Source organism: Emiliania huxleyi, assembly GCF_000372725.1.
Source record: "Emiliania huxleyi CCMP1516 unplaced genomic scaffold EMIHUscaffold_40, whole genome shotgun sequence".
NCBI classification, from domain to species: domain Eukaryota; phylum Haptophyta; order Isochrysidales; family Noelaerhabdaceae; genus Emiliania; species Emiliania huxleyi.
Window position 1 is genome coordinate 596,944 of NW_005198965.1, and position 23,503 is coordinate 620,446.

The 23,503-nt window shown below is 66.1% G+C and overlaps 7 protein-coding genes across 7 annotated transcripts; 5 read left to right on the forward strand and 2 right to left on the reverse strand.

Annotated features, from left to right (window-relative positions):
- Positions 1 to 196: 196 nt before the first annotated feature.
- EMIHUDRAFT_209871 (hypothetical protein) lies at positions 197 to 2,422 on the forward strand (the record flags this gene model as incomplete). The annotated part of the gene is made up of 6 exons (XM_005770230.1): positions 197 to 604; positions 764 to 963; positions 1,035 to 1,113; positions 1,192 to 1,659; positions 1,747 to 1,896; positions 2,018 to 2,422. The coding sequence occupies 6 exons, from the start codon at positions 197 to 199 to the stop codon at positions 2,420 to 2,422; spliced, it is 1,710 nt and encodes a 569-aa protein (XP_005770287.1).
- Positions 2,423 to 5,310: 2,888 nt separating this feature from the next.
- EMIHUDRAFT_464163 (hypothetical protein) lies at positions 5,311 to 8,430 on the reverse strand (the record flags this gene model as incomplete). Its single annotated transcript, XM_005770231.1, has 3 exons — positions 5,311 to 5,478; positions 5,537 to 5,749; positions 5,932 to 8,430. 3 exons carry the CDS (start codon positions 8,428 to 8,430, stop codon positions 5,311 to 5,313), a joined length of 2,880 nt encoding a protein of 959 aa, XP_005770288.1.
- A 3,307-nt stretch (positions 8,431 to 11,737) lies between these two features.
- Positions 11,738 to 12,730, forward strand: EMIHUDRAFT_209878 (hypothetical protein; the record flags this gene model as incomplete). Its single annotated transcript, XM_005770232.1, has 1 exon — positions 11,738 to 12,730. One exon carries the CDS (start codon positions 11,738 to 11,740, stop codon positions 12,728 to 12,730), a length of 993 nt encoding a protein of 330 aa, XP_005770289.1.
- Positions 12,731 to 15,092: 2,362 nt separating this feature from the next.
- Positions 15,093 to 15,680, reverse strand: EMIHUDRAFT_209879 (hypothetical protein; the record flags this gene model as incomplete). The annotated part of the gene is made up of 2 exons (XM_005770233.1): positions 15,093 to 15,575; positions 15,675 to 15,680. The coding sequence occupies 2 exons, from the start codon at positions 15,678 to 15,680 to the stop codon at positions 15,093 to 15,095; spliced, it is 489 nt and encodes a 162-aa protein (XP_005770290.1).
- Positions 15,681 to 15,808: 128 nt separating this feature from the next.
- EMIHUDRAFT_209880 (hypothetical protein) lies at positions 15,809 to 16,459 on the forward strand (the record flags this gene model as incomplete). The annotated part of the gene is made up of 1 exon (XM_005770234.1): positions 15,809 to 16,459. One exon carries the CDS (start codon positions 15,809 to 15,811, stop codon positions 16,457 to 16,459), a length of 651 nt encoding a protein of 216 aa, XP_005770291.1.
- Positions 16,460 to 19,253: 2,794 nt separating this feature from the next.
- On the forward strand, positions 19,254 to 19,818 carry EMIHUDRAFT_436334 (hypothetical protein). The gene has a single exon (XM_005770235.1). It carries the CDS (start codon positions 19,273 to 19,275, stop codon positions 19,687 to 19,689), a length of 417 nt encoding a protein of 138 aa, XP_005770292.1. The 5' UTR covers positions 19,254 to 19,272; the 3' UTR covers positions 19,690 to 19,818.
- A 277-nt stretch (positions 19,819 to 20,095) lies between these two features.
- EMIHUDRAFT_209882 (hypothetical protein) lies at positions 20,096 to 21,144 on the forward strand (the record flags this gene model as incomplete). The annotated part of the gene is made up of 2 exons (XM_005770236.1): positions 20,096 to 20,861; positions 21,113 to 21,144. The coding sequence occupies 2 exons, from the start codon at positions 20,096 to 20,098 to the stop codon at positions 21,142 to 21,144; spliced, it is 798 nt and encodes a 265-aa protein (XP_005770293.1).
- Between the last annotated feature and the right edge of the window lie 2,359 nt (positions 21,145 to 23,503).

Sequence of the window (23,503 nt, forward strand, 5' to 3'; positions counted from 1 at the left end):
TCTTTTGACCGTGGCGAAAAGAAATAAAGAAAGTGAGCACGCCCCCGCCTGCTGGCAGACCTGCTTGGGGGTATGGTAGGGCTAGTCTTGGGCGGTCAGGACCAATGATGCTACCATACCTTCCACAAAGTAAAAACCCGGCGACGAGTACGCGCTACAAGCGCCCACGCCCGGGGCCCGCCTGCCGCACACATACATGGACCTCTTCGACGGCTCCGACGATGCTTCCGATGCCGCTGGTGAGGAGGAGGGCGTCATCGGCCGCGTCGGCGATCAGCTCACCGTCAACAAGTCGTACGCCAGCCGCTTTGAGAACCGGAAGCGCAAGCAGGAGATGGCGCAGCTCCGGCAGTTGCACGGCGATCTCGACTCGGAAGAGGACGCCTCGTCCGAGGATGAGGACGGCAAGATGCTCACGCGCGAGCTCGACCTCAAGATCTTCAAGGCCATCGACGCTGTTCGGCAGAAGCGTCCCGAGGTCTACAAGCCCGAGGCGGCCTTTTTCGACCAAGGGGAGGGTGCGGAGGGCGAGGACAGCAGCGGCGACAGCGACGGGGAAGGTGGCGAGAAGGACGGAGCTGGGAGCTCGAGCGCCAAGGCGCCGGTGACCATGCGGGACCATCTCCGCACGCACGGCGCTGCTGCTCTCGACGGCTCCGCCGACGAGGACGAGGAGGAGGAGGAGGAGGAGGAGGAGGATGGTGCCGTCGGCGCGCGCGCGCGCGCCCGGAAGCGGCAGCAGCTCGCCTACGACGACGAGCAGCGCGAGCTGCGGAGGGCGCTGTCGGTCAAGACCTGCGGCGCAGGCGCAGAGGGCGCGGCGGACGAGGAGGACGAGGAGCTGCTGATTCGGCGGGAGGTTGCGCCCGAGGAGCGGGAGGCGGAGGCGGACGAGTACGCGTCGTGGCTCAAGCAGCAGCTCTCCAGGGCGGGCCCGGTCGACGAGGCGGTGACGCTGCGCAGGTGCACCCTCCGGGGCGACCATAGCGACAAGAGGGAGGCGACCCGGCGTCATCAACGCCTGTTCATCATAGGTACATGCTCGAGGAGGACCTGCCGCCAGACGAGGCCTTCCTGCGCGACTACATGCTCAACGCGATGTGGAAGCGGCCGGTCGAGGCGGACGGGGGCGGGGGCGGCGACGGCGTGGGCAGCGACGGCGAGGGCGGCGGCGAGGAGGAGGGCGAGGAGGCGGGCGGCACCTTCAGCGACCGCGAAGATGATTTTGAGCGGTCGCACAACTTTCGGTACGAGGAGGCGGGCGCGGCGCGCGTGGTGTCGCACCCGCGGCAGGTGGAGGGGTCGCTGCGCCGGCAGGCCGAGCTGGGGCGCAAGCGGCAGGCCAAGGCGGAGGCGAGCGAGCGGCGCGCGGCGCTGAAGGAGAAGAAGGCTGCCGAGCTGCGCCGGCTCAAGAACCTTAAGAAGGCGGAGATCCTGGAGCGGCTGCAGGCGATCGAGAAGGTGTCGGGCGGCGCGGGCTCGCTCGAAGGCGTCGACCTGAGCGGCGACTTCGACCCGGACGCGTGGGACAAGCAGATGGCCGCCGTGTTCAACGACGACTACTACGCCGCCGCGGACCCGGAGCTGGCGGCCGAGCTCGAGGCTGCCGAGGAGGCGGGGGTGGGCTGGGGCGAGGAGGAGGCGGGCGGCGAGGCGGACGTTGCCCCCCCGGAGGAGGGAAAGCGCAAGCGCGGCGGGCGGCGCGGCAAGGCGGCGGCCGAGGGCGGCGCCGCGGCCGGGTCGCAGGAGGCGGGCCCGTCGGCGGAGCTGCAAAAGACGACGCAGCAGTACATGGACGAGTACTACGCGCTCGACTACGAGGACGTGCTTGGCGAGGGAGAGGACGCGCTGCCCACGCGCTTCAAGTACCGTGCGGTCGAGCCTGCCGGCTTCGGGGTGGGCCGCCAGCCCCTACCGCCCCACCAGCCACCCGCACGATGCCCATGGGAGTGCCCCTCGCTGCCTTGCCCCCTCCCCTCCGGCTCTGACGGGCCCCCGCCCGCCCACCGCCGCGCAGCTGACCGACCGCGAGCTGCTCGAGCTCGACGACAAGGAGCTCGGCAAGATCGTCCCCACCCGGCTCGTCAAGCGGCCGTATGCGCAGTGGGACGCCGCGCGCGTCAAGTCGCGCGCCAAGCGGGTGCGGTGGGAGGCGGAGGCGGCGCGGCGTGCTGAAGAAGGCAGCGCGGGCGGCCCAGGTAAGCGCGGCGGAAGGTTGGCGGAGCGTCCGGCAGGCGACGAGAGGAGGGAGAAGATAAAGCGGCCGCGCGAGGCTCCCGAGACGACCCCGGCGGCACAGGCACAGACCTCGACCAAGGTGGCGGCGGCAAGCCGGCTCGAGGCCTTTGCGAAGGTGAACAAGCGCTCCAAGCGGGAGGCTCGCGAGGCGAGAAAGGAGCGTAAAAAGAAGGGGACCTTTTGAGTGCTTGCTGTAAGTAGAGGAGTACGCCACTGTCCTCTCACGAGACGAGAAAAAAGTAATATAGGATAAATAAATAAAACGGACACCTCTACTGTGAGATGGGTGGAAAGGAACAGGTCCCCGCCCTTGCGATGTTTGTGCAGGGTTCGTTGTGGGTGTGGTCGGCGACTAGCCGGGGTCGTCCTCCCGATGCGGGGGACTAGCACTAGCTGTCTTCCACATGAGGTCCCTCGGAGCGCGGTAATACACGGTAGTCGGTACGGCTTTAGTCGGTAGCGGACCATCCGCGTTATTACACTTCAACAGGGCAACTCGGCCACGGCACGGCGACCTTCTGAGTATGTTGGCATCCCGCGGGGCCGCGGCCCGGCGCGCCCGGCCGCACGGGGCGTACACGGGTTCGCGTCAAACCGTTTTTGAGTTTTGGGGAAGTCACAAAAAGTGCGTCACACCGCCCCCTGCGCCTCCCTGATCCCTTCCTCCAACGACCAGGCTCGATCGCGCTCCTCAGCGGTCAGCCTTCGCCGGGTGTGGGTCTTTGCGGCAGCATTGGCGGCAGCCATTGCCCGTGCCATCGAATCCGACATGGTTGCCAGCTTGGAGCCTGGCTGGCTCGCCTGCGATTGTTGCGTCAGTGGCGGCCTCGTCCGGCCAGCAGCTCGCTCCTTGGTGGTGACCTGCAGCTCCGCAAGAGCACGCTGCAGGAGCAGCGAATCACTCGCCGCCAGCGCGTCAGGGACCGGACAGCCGAGCAGCAAGGCCCCGAGAGCGCGGCGCGCCTCGAGCGACAACGCAAACGGATCGCAAAGTAGGGAATCTGTGACGGTCAAAATCCAATGCCACTCCAAGGTTCCACCGCTGCGGCCCAGTACGTCAAGGAGCTCAACTATTTTGGATCGCTCGAGCGACGGCGCGATCTCGGGAAGCGATGCCGCTGCCACAAGCAGCGGCATCCCGTGGCAGCGGAGCTCCTCATCCGAGGCTCGGAGCGCGCCGATCAGAAGAGGGAGGACGCCCGATGCATCGAGCTCACGCAGACCTTCGTCGTCGAGCGCGAGCCATTGCATCAACTCGACGACCATGACACTGAGCGGGTCCCCCTCGAGGAGAAGGTGGCGCAGAGCCTCCCAAAGTGCAGGGGAGCGCACGCGGCGTGCCAGTTGCGTTGCGACGCGGCGAGACGGGCCATGCGACAGCTCACACGTGAGCCTGTGCACCGCACCAAAACGAACGCGTGCCGGTGCGTGCTCGTCGACTATGCTGGAGACGTGTCCTTCCGCTGGGTCCGCCATGGGGCGCGGAAGTCGTTTCGGATCCGCGCATTCACAAAGCTCGCCGTGTCAGACAATCAGTAGCCTGGCGTTTGTGCCCCGCGTCCGTGCCGCCGCCTTTCATTTTATAAATTCACAAGCCGAATGCGTTCCCTATCCGCGCGAACACCCAAAAAAGTGTTCTTGCTCCCAGCGCTTGCGCTTCGGCGGTTAGTGGTGCACTAACCTCCGAGAAACCCATGGGCGGCGGCGAAGAGAGGCGGGAGAGCTGGGTCCAGTGCGCTCTGCTCTGCTGGGGGGGTCGGGACCCCCCCCCCTAGCAGCAGGGATGAGCTTAGTTGTGCAGGGGGGGTACCGAGCAGTGTCCGGCCGCTCGGTTGCACGCAGCACGCTCTTGTGCGCCGATGGCGATGTGCACCCTGCCTCTGCGCACTGGAGCGGCCGCACCCCTAGCAGCAGAGCTCTGCCTGTGGGGGGTGCTGGCATCTCTGTATAGACAGCGAGCTGAAGCAGCATGCGTTCCAGGGCGAGAATATATGGTCGGCACCACAAAATCAGTGGTCTCACCGGCGGGCCCTCCTACTGCCAGCCGGGCGGTGCGGTGCGGACGCCAGCCTCTCTTCTACGCCTCTCGTGCCTCGCGGCGCCTCTGCTTCAGCAAGGAGGGAACATACGGCTCTCGCAGCCGTGGCACAGCGGAGAGCACAGCGGGCTGTCCGTACAAGTCAATCAGATATTGTTCCCTATCTTCGCATGCTCGTCGTTTTGGTGATATCCGCGCGAGGTCATACGCCACAGGCCAGCAATCACACTCGGTGATGAGACTGCTGATGTAGGCGCGACGCTCTGACACCGAGTGTTGCTCGACGCCCGAGTGAGTGGTCTCGACCCTTGATCGCAAGATTGGCTCAACGCGTGAGTTGGCGACGCGCCACTCGAGTTCGCTCCAGGCGGCGGGCTTGGTCGACCCGAGGAGAGTCTTGGCAACCTCGGATGACTCGACACCTAATTGAGTGGTAGACAAGAGAGACTCACAAGTATTAAGTAAAACGCCAGCACTCGACACGACGAAGGTGTATTGGGCTCGAAGGCGCGGTCAACACACCGCCTCGAGCGTTGTACCCCGCTCGCACATGATCGTGGCACGTGGGGGGGGGGGGGGGGGGGTGTTGAAGAAGTGCGAAGAGAGTGGAGCTGGGCCCAGTGCGCTCTGTGGCTGCTGGGGGGGTCAGAACCCCCGCCCTAGTCGACCCCCTAGCAGCATGGCCGGGCTTAGAAGTGCAGGGGGGGTACCGAGCAATGTGCGGCCGCTCCTGTCGGGTGACGCGCATGGTGACGAATAGTGTGCGCCCGCGTCGTCAAAACGACGACGAAGGAGATCGCATATATACACCGCGGCGCAATCATGCTTGGGGACAGCGCCCCACCCAGCGCACACGATAGAGACAAGCCATCCTCCGGGGCGCAGAGCGCGTGAGCTACCCATTTCACCTTCCCCGCGCACACACAGACACTGAGCTCACCTCCTCTCTGGTCTCAACGCTCGTGCTGCTGCTGCGACCTCTCTCCCGCTCAAGCGCCGGGAGGCAGGGAGGGGGAGCAGTGTGGCCCACTGCCTCACGCCCACGCTGCGTTGAGGTCCCTGCGGGCAGAGTACATGCTGGTGGCGACGGTAGCGACGAGCATGCCGAGGCAGGCGCCGAGCAGCCCGAGCTTGTTGAAGTCCTCATTGAGCTGCCGCGGGGGCGGAAAGGGCGGAGGGCGGCGGGTCACGCGCGGCGGCGGCTGCTCACCGGGGGGGGGGGGGCGGGGGGCTGGAGGGGAGCGACGCCGCCGCCCGCACCTGGTCAAACGTGCGCGCCGGCGCGGCGCGCGTGAGGAAGAGGTCGAGCCCGTAGCTGAAGACGAGGCTCGTCGACTCGAGGACGGTCGGCGCGGCGACGATGGCGCGCGGCCGAGCGACCGTGTGCCGGTGCGAGACGACCTGCAGCGCGTTGATGCCGCCGAGCGAGGGCGAGTAGGGCACGAGCCCCTCCTCCTTGTCGGCGGCCGACATCTTTTGCGGGTGCACGAACGGGCGGCGCGGGTCGAAGAGGCGCGTGTCGTACGCGACGAGCTCTCCTGCGGGGGAGGCGTGCCGAGGAGGTGCCGAGGATGGGTCGGGCCGCCCGCCCCGGGGAGAGGCGGGGCGCGCGGCGGCGGGCGGCGAGGCTCGCCGGCGGATGTCGCGACGACGACCTGCTTGGGCGTGATCCCCTTCTGGGTGAGGGTGAGCCCCATCGCCGCGATCGAGGTCGGGAACGCGTACGACTGCGAGAGGACGAGCGGCGGCGGCGCGGCAAACGCGTCGAACTGGTTCTTGCGCAGGGAGGGGTCGAGCGGGCCCATCGCAAGGAGGGAGAGGACGCCGCTCGCGACGGACGAGTTGACGTACAGCTCCGCCGCCGTCAGCGTCGTCTGCGGCCCGTCCCGCCCCTCGGCACGGTACGAGTAGAGGAGGGTGTTCTCGCCGAGCAGCAGCGAGAGCGGGCCGGCGCAGTTCGAGTGGCGGGCCGAGTGGAGGCGGCGGCCAGAGACGGAGTCGAGGAGGAGGAGCTGCACGTAGGGCGCCTCGCCGCCCGCCGGCTTCACCTCCGACCCGACCGCGAGCACGTTCCGGTTGATGTACTTGTGCAGCACCGAGCGGTCGCCCTTGGTGCGCACCGCCGAGTGCACCGCCGCGCGGTGCGAAAAGTAGGCGGTGCGTGAGCTGGCGGCCGGCGGCAGCGCGACGGACCAGCGCGCGCTCGCGCGGACGCCGCCGCCGGCCGCGGCGACGAGGCCGAAGCCCTGCACCTGGCTCGGCGAGACGAGGTGGAAGAAGGTTGTGGAGAGGCGACTCGCCAGCTCCGCCCCGGCCGCCGGCGTGGCGGGGTGCGTCGTCGCGCCGAGCGACGCGTCGACGAGGAGGAGTGTGCCTGCGGCAGAGCCGGGCAGCTGCGCCGCGTGGACCAGCTCGCCCTCCTCGCGCCGCTCGCCGACGAGGGACCCGTCGAACGGGCCCACCGTCAGCACCGCCCACCGGCCGCCGTCGGTCGCGACGACGTGCACCAGCGCGGTGGCGCCCGAGCCGGAGACAAAGGGGCCGCGCAGCAGCGGCGGCGGGGCGCCAGGCGCGAGGGGGGGCACGTGGCGCGACCAGAGGACCGCCCCGGTGGAGGAGTGCAGCCCGAAGAGCTTGGACGCCGCCGTCGCCGCCACGACCACCTGCCGCGAGCCGTACGCGTCGCCGAGCAGCAGCAGCCGCTTCGCCTCGGCCTCCGCCTCGGCCGCCGAGCGCTGGAGCGCCTCGAGGCGGCTCTTGATGCCGTCCGCGACGGCGGGGAGCGCGAAGCCGAAGAAGGGCCGCTGCTCCGCCGCGCCCCGGTCGATGGCGATCGCCGGCAGCGGGAGCAGCTCCGCGCCGCTCACCGAAGCCAGCGCCTCCTCGCGCACCCACAGCCGGCCGCCCTCGCCCTTGCCGCCCTCGGCGGCCGCGGCGGCGGCGCGCACGTGGAGGGCGAGCGCGTCGCCGGCGGAGCGGACGAGCAGCCGCGCGCCGGTGCTCCCGTCCTTGCGCGCGTACGGCCCCACCCACGCCGCGAAGCCCGCGCCGAGCTCGCCGTCCGCCTCGCCAAGCGGCTCTGCCGCCGACCACTCGCACGCCGCGCTGTCGGCGGCGAGCTCGCACGTCTGCAGGGTGAGGGCGCCGGCCTCGGCGCGCGCGAGGGCGAGGAGCGCGCCCCCCTCCTTCCACTCCGCCGCCGCGAGCGCCTGCGCCCCGCCCGCCGCGGCCGGCGCGACGTGCTTGGCCAGCCGGGCCGGCGCGCTGCCCTTGCCGAGCGCGACGACGGCGGATCCGCCGCCGGCGAGGGAGAGGAGGGCGCCGCCCGGGAGCGGGGTGGGCGAGAGCGCCTCCGCCGCCGCGCCCGCCGGCAGGAGCGCGGCGAGCGGGTGCGCCTCCGCCTTGCCCGACCCGACCGCGTGCACGACCAGCTTGGCCTTGTCGGCCGAGAGGCTGACCAGCCGGCTGCCGTCGGGCACGGCGACGAGGGGCGCGCCTCCGAGCAGCGCCTCCCCCTTGATCAGCTCGACGCCCTTGGAGGCGGGGGCCCCGTCCGAGGCGCCGAGCGTCGCGACGGCGAGCCGCCCGTCCAGCACGCCGTACGCGCGCACCTCTCCGCCCTGTGGCACGAGCGCCGCCACGCGCAGGCCCGCCTTGTCGGCGGGCGCGGTCCACCGCCAGAGCTCCTTGCCGGTGGCGGCGTGCAGGGCGAGGACGGAGGTGGCCGACGCGGCGTAGATGGCGACGTCGGTCGCCGCCGTCACGGGCGGCGCTGCCGCGTCCCCCACCGCGTCGAGCACGGCGTCCCAGAGGAGCGCGCCCGAGTCGGAAAAGAGCCGCACCGAGCCGTGGGCGCGGCCGTCGCGGTGGGCGACGCCCGTGGAGAGCACGCCCGAGGAGCCGAGCGCAAGCAGGCCGCCCACCGACTCGCCCTCGGGAAGCACGCGCCGCCACGCGGTGCCGCCCGTCCGCAGGTCGATCCCGGCGACCGCGGCCTCGCTCGCGACGACGGCGAGCCGCTGGGAGCCGACGGAGCGGAAGACGGCGGCGCCGACGGAGCCGACGTTCTCGCGCGCCCAGTCGAACTTGCCCGCCTGGTCCTCGAAGAGGGCGGGCGGGGCGAGGGCGAGGAGGGCAAAGGCGACGCCGGACATGGGAGGCTTTCACAGTTGTGGCAGCTTGCAGTCCGCCAGACCTCGCTTGAAGCGCCTCTCCAGCCCTCGCTTTCGCTCTCATGCGCGACGCTGGCCAGGCCATGTAGGTGCGCGCTGCCGCCCAATCGACGCGCTCCCCCGCCCAACACCCCTACCCGCCGGGCAGCGCGCCATCCAGATGGCCGCCCCGACACATAAACGTGTGTATGGGAGCCTTCACAGTTGTGGCAGCTTGGGCAGAGTCGTGTGAGACACCGCCGTGGCGGCCAACGGCAAAATATTGGCCCGCATTGCTGTCGCGCGCGCGTGAAGAGAGAGAGAGAGAGAGAGAGAGAGAGAGAGAGAGAGAGAGAGAGAGAGAGAGAGAGAGAGAGAGAGAGAGAGAGAGAGAGAGATGTGCAAAAGAGGCTCTCCCGACAGAGATTCGAACTCCGGACCTAGGGATGGCTACGACTGCCCCGAATGGCATTCACTACAGTCCCCCGCTCTGCCAACTGAGCTATCGAGAGCCGATCTGGCAGCCACACGACGCAGGCAAGGCCGGCAACGCGTGCGCCACGATCTGCATGCGTGACACCATCTTCTCAGCGGTACATATAGGTTTAATTTAAAAAAAAAGCATCTCCTTAGCGATTGATCTTGGAGAGTCGCCTTAGAAATTATCCTAGAAATATACTTAGAAAATATCCTTAGAAATATCCTTAGAAATTTTCCTTAGAATTCTCCTTAGGAAATATCCTTAGAGATTACCCTGAGGAATACCCCTTAGGGAATATCTAAGGGTTATACTTAGGAGTCGATTTCGGCGTCGAAAAATGGCCGAAGGAGCACGTGGGCACTAGTTATGGACGAAAGTGCAATTTGTTCACAGCATGTAGATAGTACCATTTGGGGCAAGTCTCAAGCGATGGTGCCAGAATCAGACCTCATCTTCACGCCAGTGATGCGGTTGATCACGCGAGTCGATCGACACGTCTTCGCCGCTCTTTCACCGACGCCCACAGCGCCAGCAAGTGTCACGACGTGCCGCTGCCAAGAACGACACTGTGCTCTGAGGATTCGCCGCACATCGAAGGAATCAGAAGCGCGCCTTCGTGGATCTTTGTGTGTCGGAACAGGCGCTGAGGTTGGTGTCTCCTCTCGTCATCCTCCGCTGGCGTTTCGACACTGTGACAGCGGCAGCGCTGTGGCTTCGACGCTTCGGCTGCTTGCAATCGCAGCCACCGCACTCCCGTCGCTGCCTTCCTGTTGCCTGCAGTGGCACGCTGCGGAGTCTCCCCGGCTCGGCAGTACTGGTCGGCGTCTTGTCCTGTCGTCACCCTCGCGTCGCCGCCGTGGTCCGGCGCGGCGGTCATCCGGACAGAGTGTATCCCTCAGTGAGCCGACTCGCGACCCGCACTGCATGAGGGCAAGAAAAGCCGAGCCGTGCCACCGTCCTGCTCCCCCCTTTTGCATGTCTTTTTACGTGAGAGCATTCTGCTAAACAAGAGGAAAACCAGAGTACTCTCCACTCTTCGCTACTACCTACCACTCCTTGACGGCCTGCTCAAGGAGAGGCTTGATCTCATCTGCCCACCTGGGTGCGAGCTCCTTCCAAGTTGACCGCGCGAACTCATAGCACTCCTGTGCGGTTCGCCCTCCATCCTCGAAACCGGCCGGGGCACCGTTGAACATCTTGGTCTGCTCGTTCCCCCCCCCCGCGGCACGTTTGTTGCCGGTCTGTTTTCCAGTCTGTTTGGACAGGTAGCGCTGCGTGTACGCTTGCTTCTCCGCCTTTGACATGATGACCATGTGCGTGTGTGAGTTGACCTCTGCCGCGGTGTTGAGTGGGCGCCGAAGCAGCCCGCATGACGCATTGTGACCCTGCAGCTGGTCCTGCATGCCATGGAGGTACGAACCCAACACAACTCCTTCCGGCGTGTCCTCCGTCTTCTTGACCGTTCGCGGATGCCACTGCTCGTCCTGATTGTGGAGCTCGAACTCAACCGCCGGAGACAAGGTGAATGTGACCTCTGGGGCGAGCTCCGTGCCGCACCTGTGGAGGTCTCCGTCGCGCCTCCTCAGTTGCAGCGCCATCGTCAAGACTCGGGGGTGGCCAACCGTCATTGTGCTGATGGGGGCAGCGTCCTGCGAGTTTCGCTGCCCTCCCACCACATCCTGGTGCAAGCCGAGTGTGGAGCCGCACTTGTCCCCGCCCTGCCTGCTCGGCGGGTGTGGTAGGTTGAGTCGGCAATAGACGCAGTACGACTTGCCCAGGTAGCACAGCACAATGCACGAGTTGAAGCGGTCGTCCTGCAGAATGTGCTCGATGCGGTCAGGGTATGGGAAGATCCGGAAGCGGTGCACAGGCCTCCGAGATCTCCAAGTCGTCGGACAAGGTCAACCTCAATCCGTACTCGGAGAGCAAGCAGCTCGCGATAAAGCTGAGCAACCTCCACCGGCTCGCGAACTGGATCATCGGCATGCACGGCTTGCGTCTCCTCCACCGGGTGCTGTCTTTGCCCATCACGATCATGCTCGCCATGCAGACGGGAAAGTACCGACTCGACGAGTCCATCCTCACCGGCAGCAAATGGAACGACGTCTCGGGCATCTGCGCTCACCGATCTGAGGCCATGTTTCACCTCAACCTCATCGACGTCACCGACCCGGCGAACCAGGCCGAGACGCTGCGCTTGATCGAGATCATCCTGTACGGCACGCCACAGAACCACTCAACGGTGCAGCCCGAGCCTGGCATGCCGACGCAGCGTGAGCTCGCGACCTCCTTCAGCCTGGACGAGTGCAAGGCCTGGTGCGAGGCGAAAAAAGCGGAGTGCTGCACCATTGCTCCTTTTGTTTGTTTGTCCTTTTTTGGTGCTTCTAAGTACGTTCCGATTCCCTCTTTCCGAGACTAAGGTTCGTTCGGCCTGTGGGAGGGGGACCCTATTTGCGACACCAGGTTTGACCCTCGATTTAGACCCGGTCTAGACCAGACCAGTTCACGAGTTCAGGCTGTCGGAAGAGTTCCTTGATCGACGCGGTCGCGTGGACCCGACCGACCGATCGAGACGCGGTCAATCAAGGTGCACAAGCCACAATCTGGACCAGCGCGAGAAGAAGCAGGCGCGTTGATGCTTCACACGCGCGGACCGCTGAGAGCGCGTCTCTCTCGCCAGACCTCCCACAAAAAAGAAAAACGCCGTCCGAAACGACATTCACGGCGGGCACACCCAACTTTACTCTCCCGCGGCGGTCGGCATCGAAGCCTCATCTTGGTGCACGTGTATCGCGCCTTGGCACACACACCCAGCCACAGCACACATACATGCATTGCTTGCTGCTCGCCCTCGCCGTCGTCGCCGTGTCGGCTGGCCCGGGGCACAGCCACGGGGACGGCCCGTGGGAGTGGGGCGGCGTCTACCGCCTGCTCGCCGGCGACTACACGTGGACATTCAGCAAGAATGCCGCCGGCATCTATGGCGCGCCCGACGAGAGCATGCGGGTCGTGGTGCTGCGCGGTGGGCCGGCGTCGGACGCGCTCGACGATTTGCGGCCGGCGGCCGAGGCTCTGCTCCAGCTCTCGCAGTGCACCTTGCTCGATGGCGGCGGCGAGATCGGGGCCGCCGACACCTGCTTCGAGTTGCGGTTCAACCAGTCGCTGCCGGCCACGTCGTGGACGGTACGGACGGCGATCGCCGGCAATCTGGCGATCTACACAGAGCACCTGCCGATGGAGTTTAGCGCGCGCCTGGCCTCGACGAGCACCGGGGTCGAGGTCCAGCCAGAGGCAGCCGTGCTTTACAACGCGATGCACGGGGAGGCGGCCGACCCGGAGACGGACCACGACCACGACCACGCGCACGAGGAGGTGGCCGACCACGCGCACGAGGAGGTGGCCGACCACGCCCACGACCACGCGCACGAGGAGGTGGCCGACCACGCGCACGAGGAGGTGGCCGACCACGCCCACGACCACGCGCACGAGGAGGTGGCCGACCACGCGCACGAGGAGGTGGCCGACCACGCCCACGACCACGCGCACGAGGAGGTGGCCGACCACGCGCACGAGGAGGTGGCCGACCACGACCACGGCGAGCACGATCACGATGCTACCTCCGTTGCGACCGCCGGACTCGTCATCAGCGTCCTGGCGCTCACGGTTGCGACGGCGGGCTTGTGCCTCACGATGTCTCTTCGGCAGAGGCACGCGGCGCAGCCAATGATGTCGGAAGCGGCGACGATGCGGCGCCACTCTGCCAGCTTTGGCGCCGGCGGCGACGCGGCGCAGAGCAAAGGCGAGCGAGGCATGCAGGTATGAAGGGCGGGCAAACCAGCGTCTCGAAGAAAGTCCCTTACTTCCACTGGAGGGTGCAGTCGGTCTCACGTCCCAACCGTGCGGATGGCGCACACGGACTCAACCAGTCTCTCGTTCTGTGCGATCTGTGCGGTCTCTCGATCGGCGCGGCCCGTGGGCAGCTACCCCACACTCCACAGCTTTAACAAGAAAGCCTCCTGGCGGACCGAGCTGGCGAGCTCCGTACGCGATTTCCACACGTGTGTTTGTGTCCGTATGTACCGCTCCTTTACCCTGCCTCTCCTCGAACTGGTTGGTGCTGCAGCGAGATTTTGCGTGTGCGCAATTAAAACGAGGCACACTTGGAGAGCCAATTATGCGATGTCTTAATTAACTAATTAGTCTCTCGCTACTCCTTGGAGCCCCATACAAGAAGGGGAGAAAGCAGAAGAGGAGACTGGAGAGAGGCCAGTGATGACGAAGCAGAGACTAGCGCGCAGACGAGAGCAGGGCTCTGTGACCCGGGGACGGGGGAGCCAGAGCGGATGGCATCGGCCGCCGAGGGAACGCTGAGAAGAGGCACGAGGAGGGCGGCGACCTCAACCGACTATATGGAGGACCAGTCGCCAGTCGCCAGAGCGGCCGCACACTGCTCGCTACCCCCCCTGCACTTCTAAGCCCGTCCCTGCTGCTAGGGGGGGGGGGGGTCCCGACCCCCCCAGCAGCAGAGCGCACTGGACCCAGCTCCCGCCTCCCGCCGCCCCCCCTCCCGCCCCCTCGGCTCGTGTTTGAGCGGTACGCTCGAGGCGGTTGTGTTCACCGCGCCTTCGAGCCCAATACACCTTCGTGCTGTCGAGTGCTGGCGTTTTACTAAAGACTTGTGACCACATCTGAGTCTATCTTGTACACTACCACACACACGCATAGCTCAAGGTCATAGGGTGTAGTGAGCCACTCACTCGGGCGTCTCGCTGACGTTGATCGATCAGCGCTGATCTCCCTAGCCTATCGGCCACCCGCTCGATCCTCGGATCGCTCGCTCGTCGCAAATCAATCGACTGAGCTGTCAGCAAGCGGCTGCGTTTTCTTTTTCCCTCCTTGAAGCAGAGGCGCCGCGAGGCACGAGAGGCGTAGAAGAGAGGCTGGCGTGCCCCGCACAGCCCGGTTGGCAGTAGGAGGCCCCGCCGGTGAGACCACTGATTTTGATGCCGACCATAAATTCTCGCAACTCGAACGCACATGCTACTTACAGCTGCTGTCTGTACAGAGATGCCAGCACCCCCCAGCAGCAGAGCGCTCCTGCTGGGGGGGGGGTCCCGACCCCCCCAGCAGCAGAGCGCTCCTGCTGGGGGGGGGGTCCCGACCCCCCCAGCAGCAGAGCGCACTGGACCCAGCTCCCGCCTCCCGCCGCCCCCCCTCCCGCCCCCTCGGCTGCTCCCTAGCCTATTGGCCACCCGCTCGATCCTCGGATCGCTCGCTCGTCGCAAATCGATCGACTGAGCTGTCAGCAAGCGGCTGCGTTTTCTTTTTCCCTCCTTGAAGCAGAGGCGCCGCGAGGCACGAGAGGCGTAGAAGAGAGGCTGGCGTGCCCCGCACAGCCCGGTTGGCAGTAGGAGGCCCCGCCGGTGAGACCACTGATTTTGATGCCGACCATAAATTCTCGCAACTCGAACGCATGCTACTTACAGCTGCTGTCTGTACAGAGATGCCAGCACCCCCCAGCAGCAGAGCGCTCCTGCTGGGGGGGGGGTCCCGACCCCCCCAGCAGCAGAGCGCTCTCCTGCTGGGGGGGGGGGTCCCGACCCCCCCAGCAGCAGAGCGCTCCTGCTGGGGGGGGGGGTCGGCCATGGGCTTAGGTGTGCAGGGGGCATGCAGGGGGGGTAGCGAGCAGTGTGCGGCCGCTCCCAGACGACGCAGGACGACAGACGACGGGGAGGCGGAGCAGACGCGCCCAGGGCGAGACGGGGGAGGGAGCAGGACGTTGCGGAGATCAGCAGGAGGATGTGGGAAATAAAGAGAGATTAGGACGAGCAGCAGGGACCCGTCCCGAGGGGGACCATCTACCATGTGGAAGACGGCTAGTGGTACTAGTGCTAGACCACTGTGCACTGAGACACTCTTTCTGTGCACTGACCAGTGCAGGTCCCCCATCGGGAGGACGACCTCGGCTAGTCGCCGACCACACCCACAAAGAACCCTGCACAAAGACCGCACGGGCGGGGACCTGTTCCTTTTTACCCATCTCACAGTAAAGGTGACAGGTCGTGTCTAATCTCCGTTTTTATTTGCTCCTTGGAGCCGCATTGGATTTGGACGGAGCGCTCGCTGGCCCTGTCGCGGCGTCCGCTCTCTCCTCTGGCTCCGACCACTCTCTGTCCACTCGCCCCTACGAGAACATCGAGCCACCCGCCCGGAACCCGCCCGTCCGCTCCGGGAACGGCCCTCTTCGGTCCGGGTCGATGCCCTGGTACTCGAGCGCGGCGCGGTCGCCGTTCCAGTCGGGCGCCCGCCGATCCTCGAGCACGTCGCCCGTCTCGTCGTCGCGCACGACGTCGCGCAGGCTGCCCGGGTCGCCGACGATCACGTCGCAAATCTCGGGCCAGCGCTGCCTCAGAAACGCGCCGGCGTTGGCGAGCACCGTCTCCCGCTTGTGCCAGAAGCGTCCCGAGAGCGAGAGCACGACCACCGGGCCGTCCACCTCGGCGAGCGCGATGTCGCCGGTGATGCCGATCGCGACGGTGTCTGGATGGCCGCCGAACATCGAGGGCGCGGCGGCCTTGAAATCGTCGAGCGTCGCACGCACTGCAGCCTCGCCAAAAAAGGCGTCGCCGCTGCCGCCGTCGAGCAGCGTCAGAGGCCTGGGACGGCGCTGAAGGAGCGAGCGCCACGGCAGCGGCGCGGCGACGAGAGCGGCCGGCAGCGGCGCGGCGAAGGTGGACAGCAGCGGCGCGGCGAGAGCGGCAGGCACCGACATCGGGGCGAGCTTTTTTGTTTTTTTAGGAGAACCAGGCAGCCAAACGCAAAAGTTGTCCAGGGCAAAGAGAAGGAAAATTTTGTTTTTTATCCTTTCTGCGAACTTTCGGCTTTTTCCCCAAGCAAGCCATGGGGATGGTGCTCGGCAGGATCAGCGAGGAGATGCCCGCGCACACGGTACTTGCCCGCGCGTCGACCTATGAGGTCCGGCGCTACGCCAGGAGTGTCGTCGCAGAGTGCAGCTACGGCGCCGGTGGCTGGGGCGGTGGCGACGACGGCAGCCCGTTTGGCGCGCTCGCGCGTTACATCGGCGTGTTTGGAAAGCCGCAGAACGATAAGGAGAAGATCGCGATGACGGCGCCCGTGCTCGTTACGCCCGAGCCCATCGCAATGACGGCGCCGGTGCTCGTCAGCCCTGGCGCCGAAGGACAGGCGACGCACACCATGGCCTTTGTGCTGCCGGCGTCCAAGTACAGCAGCATCGCCGACGCACCCAAGCCGCTCGACCCGCGCGTGACGCTGCGGCAGCTCCCGGAGCGAGTGCAGGCTGTGCGCACCTTTTCGTGGAACTTCAGGCCTGAGGCGGCGAAGAAAAACCTGGATATCCTGCTGGACGACCTCGCAAAGGACGGCTGCTGGGCGGTCGAGCGCGGCGCTGACGGCCAGCCGCGGTGGCAGGCCGCCGGCTACAACCCGCCCTTCGCGCTGCCGTTTATGAAGCGGAACGAGGTGCTCGTGGACGTGCAGCCAAACCCAAACTGCCCAAAGGCGGAGGAGTGAGCGCGCGCGGAAGGTGATTTGAAATATAGGAGAGAGAGAGAGTTTTGTGTAACGAGGGGTGGGAGAAACGGGACAGGTTTCCTGCTCTTCTTTATTTTTTTAGCGTCTGTAACTTGCCACAAGCATGCTTTACAAAAGTCCTGCGGAGCGGGACTCGCAGAACTGCCGTCCCCGCGCGCGCTGTGAACACACAGAACAGCGCCGTGGTCAAACACTGTTCAACGTCGTTGAACACGTAGCGCGGAAAGAGAGACCGCATACACCACCTCGCACATCACCCCGTCGATGATGTCTAGGTTCAGCTCCTTCGGCTCCTCGCCGGCGACCCAGCGGCCCTTGCCCGCGAGACGTGCTTGGGAACCCAGCCGCCCCGCTGCCGTCGAGGGCAAGTATCCCGTCGCGTAGCCCCCGAGAGATGGCTCGGGCAGATGCCAATATGCCCGCTCCATCACCCGCCCGCACGCAGCCGCAGCGCTCGCCCACTCGAGCGGACGGGAGTCCACGGAGTCCACGGGCGCCGCGGGCCGCGCAGCCTTCTTGCGCTGCGACGGGAGTCCACGGGCTCCACGAGCTGACGGCGCGCGGCGGGAGCTGCCTCCCCGGGCTGTCGGAGAGGGTGTCGGAGATTTAGCGCCCGCGGAACGCAGCGGTGCCGCCGCCGCGGTTGGCGTAGACGGCGAAGAGGAAAAGTAAAAGACGTCGGACGAGGCAAAGAGTAGGTCCGCAGAGCTTGAAGTCTCGCAGCGATCCACCTGGACGAGGGTTGTTGGCACGAACTAACCACCCCTGAGGCGGGGCAGTGAGTGATGGCCTGCTGAGCCGAGTTATGGCGAAGGCCCGCCACGTGGTCAGGAAGTGAAGGTTGGGTTGATCCGGGGTGCTGCACCGACCCGATATGGGGTCGGTATGGGGAAATACCTCACGGCAGGACACCTTTGACGCTGCCTCGTCTAGGCCGCCGCGCCCTCCTTATCGTCGTCGTCCATCGCCGCTCGCCACATCTGCTGGCGCCACGCCTCCACGTCGAAGTTCTGCTTCTGCTGCTGATGCTGCTGATGCTGCTGCTTTTGCTGCTCCTCCTTCTCCACCCCCACCAACTCCCCAGTCGAGCCGCCCACAGCCACGCCAAGGGTGCCCGATGGGTGCACCAAAGGTGCCGGAGGGGTGCCCCGTGGTGGCCCAGGTGCCTGAAGGGTGCCGAGGGAGTGCCCCGACCCTCCAGGCACCTTGCCAAGGCCCTCCGACGCGCACGCCTCGTCCACGGGCGACTCGTAGCCGCCTGCGCCTCCGCCCCCGCCCACGAGCCACGTCGGCGGCCGCCTCGCCCTGCGCCGCCTCGCCGCCCAGCGTGGCAGCAGCGAGAGCTGGGGAGGTGGTGAGGGAATTCTGCGAGCATCGGCGCAGCCCGGCGCGCAGCTTGGCCACCTCGAGCGAGTCGTCGATGCCGAGTCGAGCGAGAGCGCGCGCCGCGACACATTCCTCGAGGAGGCCGTCGACCTGCTCCGCAGCGAAGCGAGGAGCATGTGCCTCCAGCCTCACAGAGCTGAGGAAGGCGCAGACGTCGTCGAAGGAGCGCGCCGCGCCGCGACGGCCGCGACGGGCGCGCGCCCAGGCGGACGCCCAGTGGCCCGGCCTCCGCCGCCGCCACCGCCGCGGCGGTGGCAGCAGCCGAGCTGTGCATCGACGAAGCACGGCGTGAGTTCCTTTTTGCCACTGCGGGACGCGCCCACGAAAGGTGTGCAGACCCCAGTTCCAGCGGACGCAGCGAGCGTCGGGACTCCGTCCTGGCAGACGAAGTCTTCCTCGTGGGCTCCACGGCCCGGTCCCCGGATCGCGAGCTCGATCGATACGCGACGCGCTCGGCCTCCGCTGGCGGCTGCCGCAAGAGCGGCTGGCTCACGACAGCGTCTCGCCGGTTGCCGGATAGGAGAGTACAGAACGTCTGGAGTGTAACTGTGTACGTGAGATCGGTATTGATAACAACTTAACAAGCACGGTCGATCCGTCAAAGCGATACACTCGTTCCTATCTCGCTGGAGGGGCTGGCACGGAGCTCTGTGCCGGCGCACACAGGAAGAGCCGTGCGGCAAGAAGAGCTCGATGGGGAGCGAGAACCGTCAGAGGTGCTCACCCGGGTTTCGGAAGTCCACCCTGATGCGGTCAGTTCCCCCCAGGTTTGACCGCGCAGCTCGCAAGACTCGTCGAGCACTCGCAGCCTTTCTCTGCGCCTCTCATGCTGCCGCTCTGCGGGAAGTTCAGTCTTTCCGGAAGATATCGTCGAGTTTTTAAAGCTGCGCGGTCAAACCTGGGGGTAAATAAGAGCTCCCCGAGTTTACACAAGTACTTCAAAAAATAAATTCCCGGAGTGCTCGGCAACGCCGGCAGCAGCGAGGGGCTCGGCGAGGCGACGATCAGGGCCAGCCGTAGCCCAAGAAGGTCGAGGCCTTGGCACAGGCAGGGCAGCGCGTCGTCGCTGTGACGGCGGGATCTGAGCCCTGGTCTGACAGCCTGACAGCAACCCCCGGACAGCGCCTGACAGCGCCCGACAGCCTGACAGCGCTGACAGCACTTTCTCCGACAGCCTGACAGCACGTATCTGACAGCCTGACAGCAGAGTCTGACATCAGAGGTGCTCCGTCGCTGTCAGGCCCCAACGTGACAGCCTGACAGCTGCCCGACAGCCCGACAGCACACAGTGGCCTGACAGTAGCGCTGACAGCCCGACAGCCCGACCAGCCCGACAGCAGCACAGACCGTACACAGGCCGTGCAGCCTCTTTCTTGTGCCCCATGAGGGTGTAACAAAACTGTTACATGCAAAGACATGTGAGTGTGGTCCATGCAGTGTCATGGGATGGTCATGCCTCATGGGTCTCTCTCTCAACCCTCCCGCCCCACCTCTGCGGACCCGCGGCTGTGCTACAACTACAAATGAAGCTACCAGCTAGCCTTCTGGGGCCCTACATACAGCCATATGCCTACGGCGTCTGGATGGGGGTGGCCGCCGCCGTCTGTGCCGCCGCCGCCGGCCCGCCGCCTGCGCCTGCGCCGCCATCTGCGCTCCCCAGGCGGCCGCCGCTGCCGGGGCGTGATCACGCCGTAGGAGGGGGGCAGCTGCGTAGCCGCCGGCGTCATCGGCGTCAGCGCCCCCGCCGCCGCCTGGCCAGCAGCAACGGGGTCTTCATCAACGACGCCAACCAAGGGCCTCTTTATCCTCCGGTGGTACCGTGAGGTGAAAAGGGTGACGGGACCCCCCGCAGACAGCCCGCGCTACCAGAACAGAGCGTGCAAGTACTACAAGCTGACGAGCGACAACGATGGGGAGGCCTTCCAGACTCAGTGCGGCAGACAAGAAGATCTGGTGACGTTTGGCCGCTTTGTGTATCTCGAGACCTCGAGAGAAGGCTCCCCGAGGGCCCAAGTCAAGAATCGGCTTTCTTTTGGCGCGCAATGGTGACGTCTACGCAAGAAGATGGTGGCACCGGAGGCAGAGTAGGGACTAGAGTATGTGTAGCAGAGTCCTGCTGGTGTCCTCTTGATAGTGTCATTCGCCGACCCTCCAAGCGCCGTCCAAGCTGCTCGTGGGCTCTGGCAGCGCCATTCTTCATCTGAGGCTGTGCATTGGGCCCAAGAGTGAATGCGGATCGCTCGCCGCCGGATCGCTGCGCGTGCCGCGCAGCGCGCCGTCGCGCAGATTGACGGCCAGCCCGTGCTCATCCACAACACGGCGCGGCACTACTACGACTCGATCGAGCTCGCAGCGGGTGCGACGCGCTCCGGGAGTGGGATCGGCGAGGTCGGCGACGTGACTGGCTTTCGCGTGTGGGAGTCTGCGCCGCTCGCCATCGCCCACCTCGAGCGGCGCCGGGCCTCAATTGTGTGCGGCCGGTCGGTCATCGAGCTGGGCGCCGGCACGGGCGCCGTGGGCCTCTCTGCTGCGGCGCTGGGAGCCAAACACGTCGTGCTCTCCGACGCCGACTCGGTCGTGACGCTCGCCGCCGGGCCGGGCGAGCGGGAGGAGCGCAGCCGGCTCGAGTCGCTCGCTGAGAATGCGAGGCTCAACGGAGAGCGGGCCGCGGCGGTGAGCGTCGCGCCCTGTCGCTGGGGCGACGCCGCGCACCTCGCCGACCTCGCCGGGCGCTGGCCTGAAGGCTTCGACACCGTCGTCGCCTCGGACGTGCTCTACTCGCCGCGATCGTACGCCGCCCTCGGCGCGACGATCCGCGCTCTGGCCGGCGCCGACGCGACGGTGGTCCTCGCGTTTCCGGAGAGGCACGGCGGGGAGGCGCGGCGCGGCGCAACAGCGCGCGCGGTGGGGCCTCTGGAGCGGGCCCCGCTAAAGGTCACGTGCCCCGACGCCTCAGGCACGCTTCGTGGAGGGGCTCGCGCCGGCCTTTGCGTTGGTGGACAGCGAGGCAGCCGGCGAGGGCGCGGCGGCGGCGGCGGGCGGCGCCCGACTGCGGGTCGTCGAGCTGCGGCGCGCAAGGCCGAGATGGTGCGGCGGTGGCGATGGGTGATGAGCGCGCGTGAGGCCTGACCAGTCAGACAGCGTTTTCGTGGGTTCCGCAACAAACCTCTCTGAACACCGTGGAAGCCCCTTTCCTGTGCGGGCCTGCCAGCACTTTGCCATCCCAGCCTCTCTGCGACCACGCAGCGTCCAGCGAGACGCTCGCTAACACGCTCTAGTCCTATAAGTAATACCGTATAAAACGGTCCGGTGTGGCGGTGTGCTGTGGTGTAGACCTGTTGCACGCCAACCGTGAACCACCCACGGACAGCTCAAAATCGCTGTGCGCGGCCGGCGGCTTGAGCGCGCGCCCTAAGGCCTTCATGTCGCACCCGAGCGTCTCAGCGCCATCCCTGGGCCCTGCGGCAGCGGACCGGAGCGGTTGAAGGCGACTTGACGCGCCGCGCCTCACGCGCTGCGGCCGCGACGCCGCAGTGCCGCAGCGCCGTCGCTGCGCCAGGCTTCCGCGGCTCTGGGGGCGCGGCGACTCAAATAGCCGCGGTCAGGTGGTGTTGTCCACCAGTATGAACACACCCATGCGCGGCGTGGTCGGTTCTTCGCCACACATCGCTGGAAAGGTCAGCTGACAAGGGGCAAAACGGGCAAAAGGGAGTTTTCTGCCATCCCTCACGCTCACCAGCGCCGGCCGCACGCTTGCAGGCCACTTCTGAGCGGCTGAGGCAAGTCCTCGTGGTGGACAAGGATGGATCCGCGCCGCTTTGCCGGCTCGCGCCGCGCTGCTCGCCTCTCCGAGAGGTGCCTCTCGCCCGCCTGCCCGCCACTGCAGCGAGAGGGAGTTTCTGCCATCCCTCACGCTCACCAGCGCCGGCCGCACGCTTGCAGGCCACTTCTGAGCGGCTGAGGCAAGTCCTCGTGGTGGACAAGGACGGATCCGCGCCGCTTTGCCGGCTCGCGCCGCGCTGCTCGCCTCTCCGAGAGGTGCCTCTCGCCCGCCTGCCCGCCACTGCAGCGAGAGGGAGTTTCTGCCATCCCTCACGCTCACCAGCGCCGGCCGCACGCTTGCAGGCCACTTCTGAGCGGCTGAGGCAAGTCCTCGTGGTGGACAAGGACGGATCCGCGCCGCTTTGCCGGCTCGCGCCGCGCTGCTCGCCTCTCCGAGAGGCGATAGTCGACCTCCGCGCCCCCGCAGTGCGTGCAGCGGCTGGGCGCCAGGCGCGGTGCGGAGGGCCGCGGGGGGCCAAACTGGCTCCTGCTGCTCATATTTTTGACGTGTGTGTAGTCTATACAGTCTGTACACCAGCGCCAGTGCCGTCAGTGCCCACGCGAGAGGCGCTAATGCCTGTTTTTGCGCCTTGTCCGGACTGGAGCTGGGCGGTGGTTCACGGTTGGCGTGCAACAGGTCTGTAACGGCGCGCGTTGCCTTTGGCTTTGCGCTTTGGCCCGCTAGCCCGGTAGCCGCTTTGCCCCCGCATGTGCATGCACATGAGCATGCACATGCCCATACGCCATACACATGCACTGTCGTCTGTCCATGTGCATATCCCTGCTCTAGCGGAAATTTTCTGTATATCGTGAATGATCGCCGAGTATCGCCTAATATCGCGCAATATCGCGCAATATCGCGCAATATCGCGCAATATCGCGCAATATCGCGCAATATCGCGCACCCTCGCCCCGGCGGCGGTGACGGTGACGGTCCGAGCATTTCTTTGTTTTCCGGTCGCGCTTTCCCTTAGGGTACCCCTAGGCTTAAAAGGGTGGGCCCTGGGGCGCCTGCGGCTTAAACGGCTTAAAACCTGCCATGGCAGGTTTTAAGAGCTGCTGGGCCGCCGATTCCTTAAACGGTCTTAAACGCTTAAACGGTGCGGGAGACTCCCGAGGTCGATGGTCCGGGAGGCTCCCCGGTAGACGCCGGAGGCCGGGAAGCTGGCACAGTCAGCTAGCACGCGTCCCCTATGCGAGTATGGCTCCTGCCAGTGCACCAGACTTACAGATGTGTCTTCAGTGGCGGGTTCGTGCCTAATAACGGCAGTATTGGAGAAACCGGCGCGGAACCCGGCGACGCATGCCGGCGAGGCCGATTTTCTTAAACGGACTTAAAAGAGGGACCCCCCGTGCCTGCAATCTCTTAAATGAGAATTTGAGCCCCCAAACCTCCTCATTTCTTAAAAGGTCTTAAAACAATCCGGCCCTCAGAACCCTAGGGGTACCCTAAGCGCTTTCCCGCCGCCCACCCGCACCTCTCTCGCACTTTCGGCGCCCAGGACTGACACGTGTAACGCTTCACGCGCGTCGCTGAGGCGTGCTGTGAAAGGCTCGCGTGATCGCGAGCATCGCACAACATCGCCATTTATCGCATTTTATCGCCAAATATCGCGCGGTATCGCGGTTGCGATATTGTGAAAAATTTTCGCTAGAGGGAGAGGACCGTGAGTTGAGGAAATCGGGGGAAGCGACCCACTTCGCCACAGACGGTCCCGCGCCTCGCCACTATGACGGGCACACGCCCCGCACCGTCCGCTGTGTGCCCGTCTTTGTCCGGAGTGAATACTCCAACGCGCTCGTCGGTGACGGTGT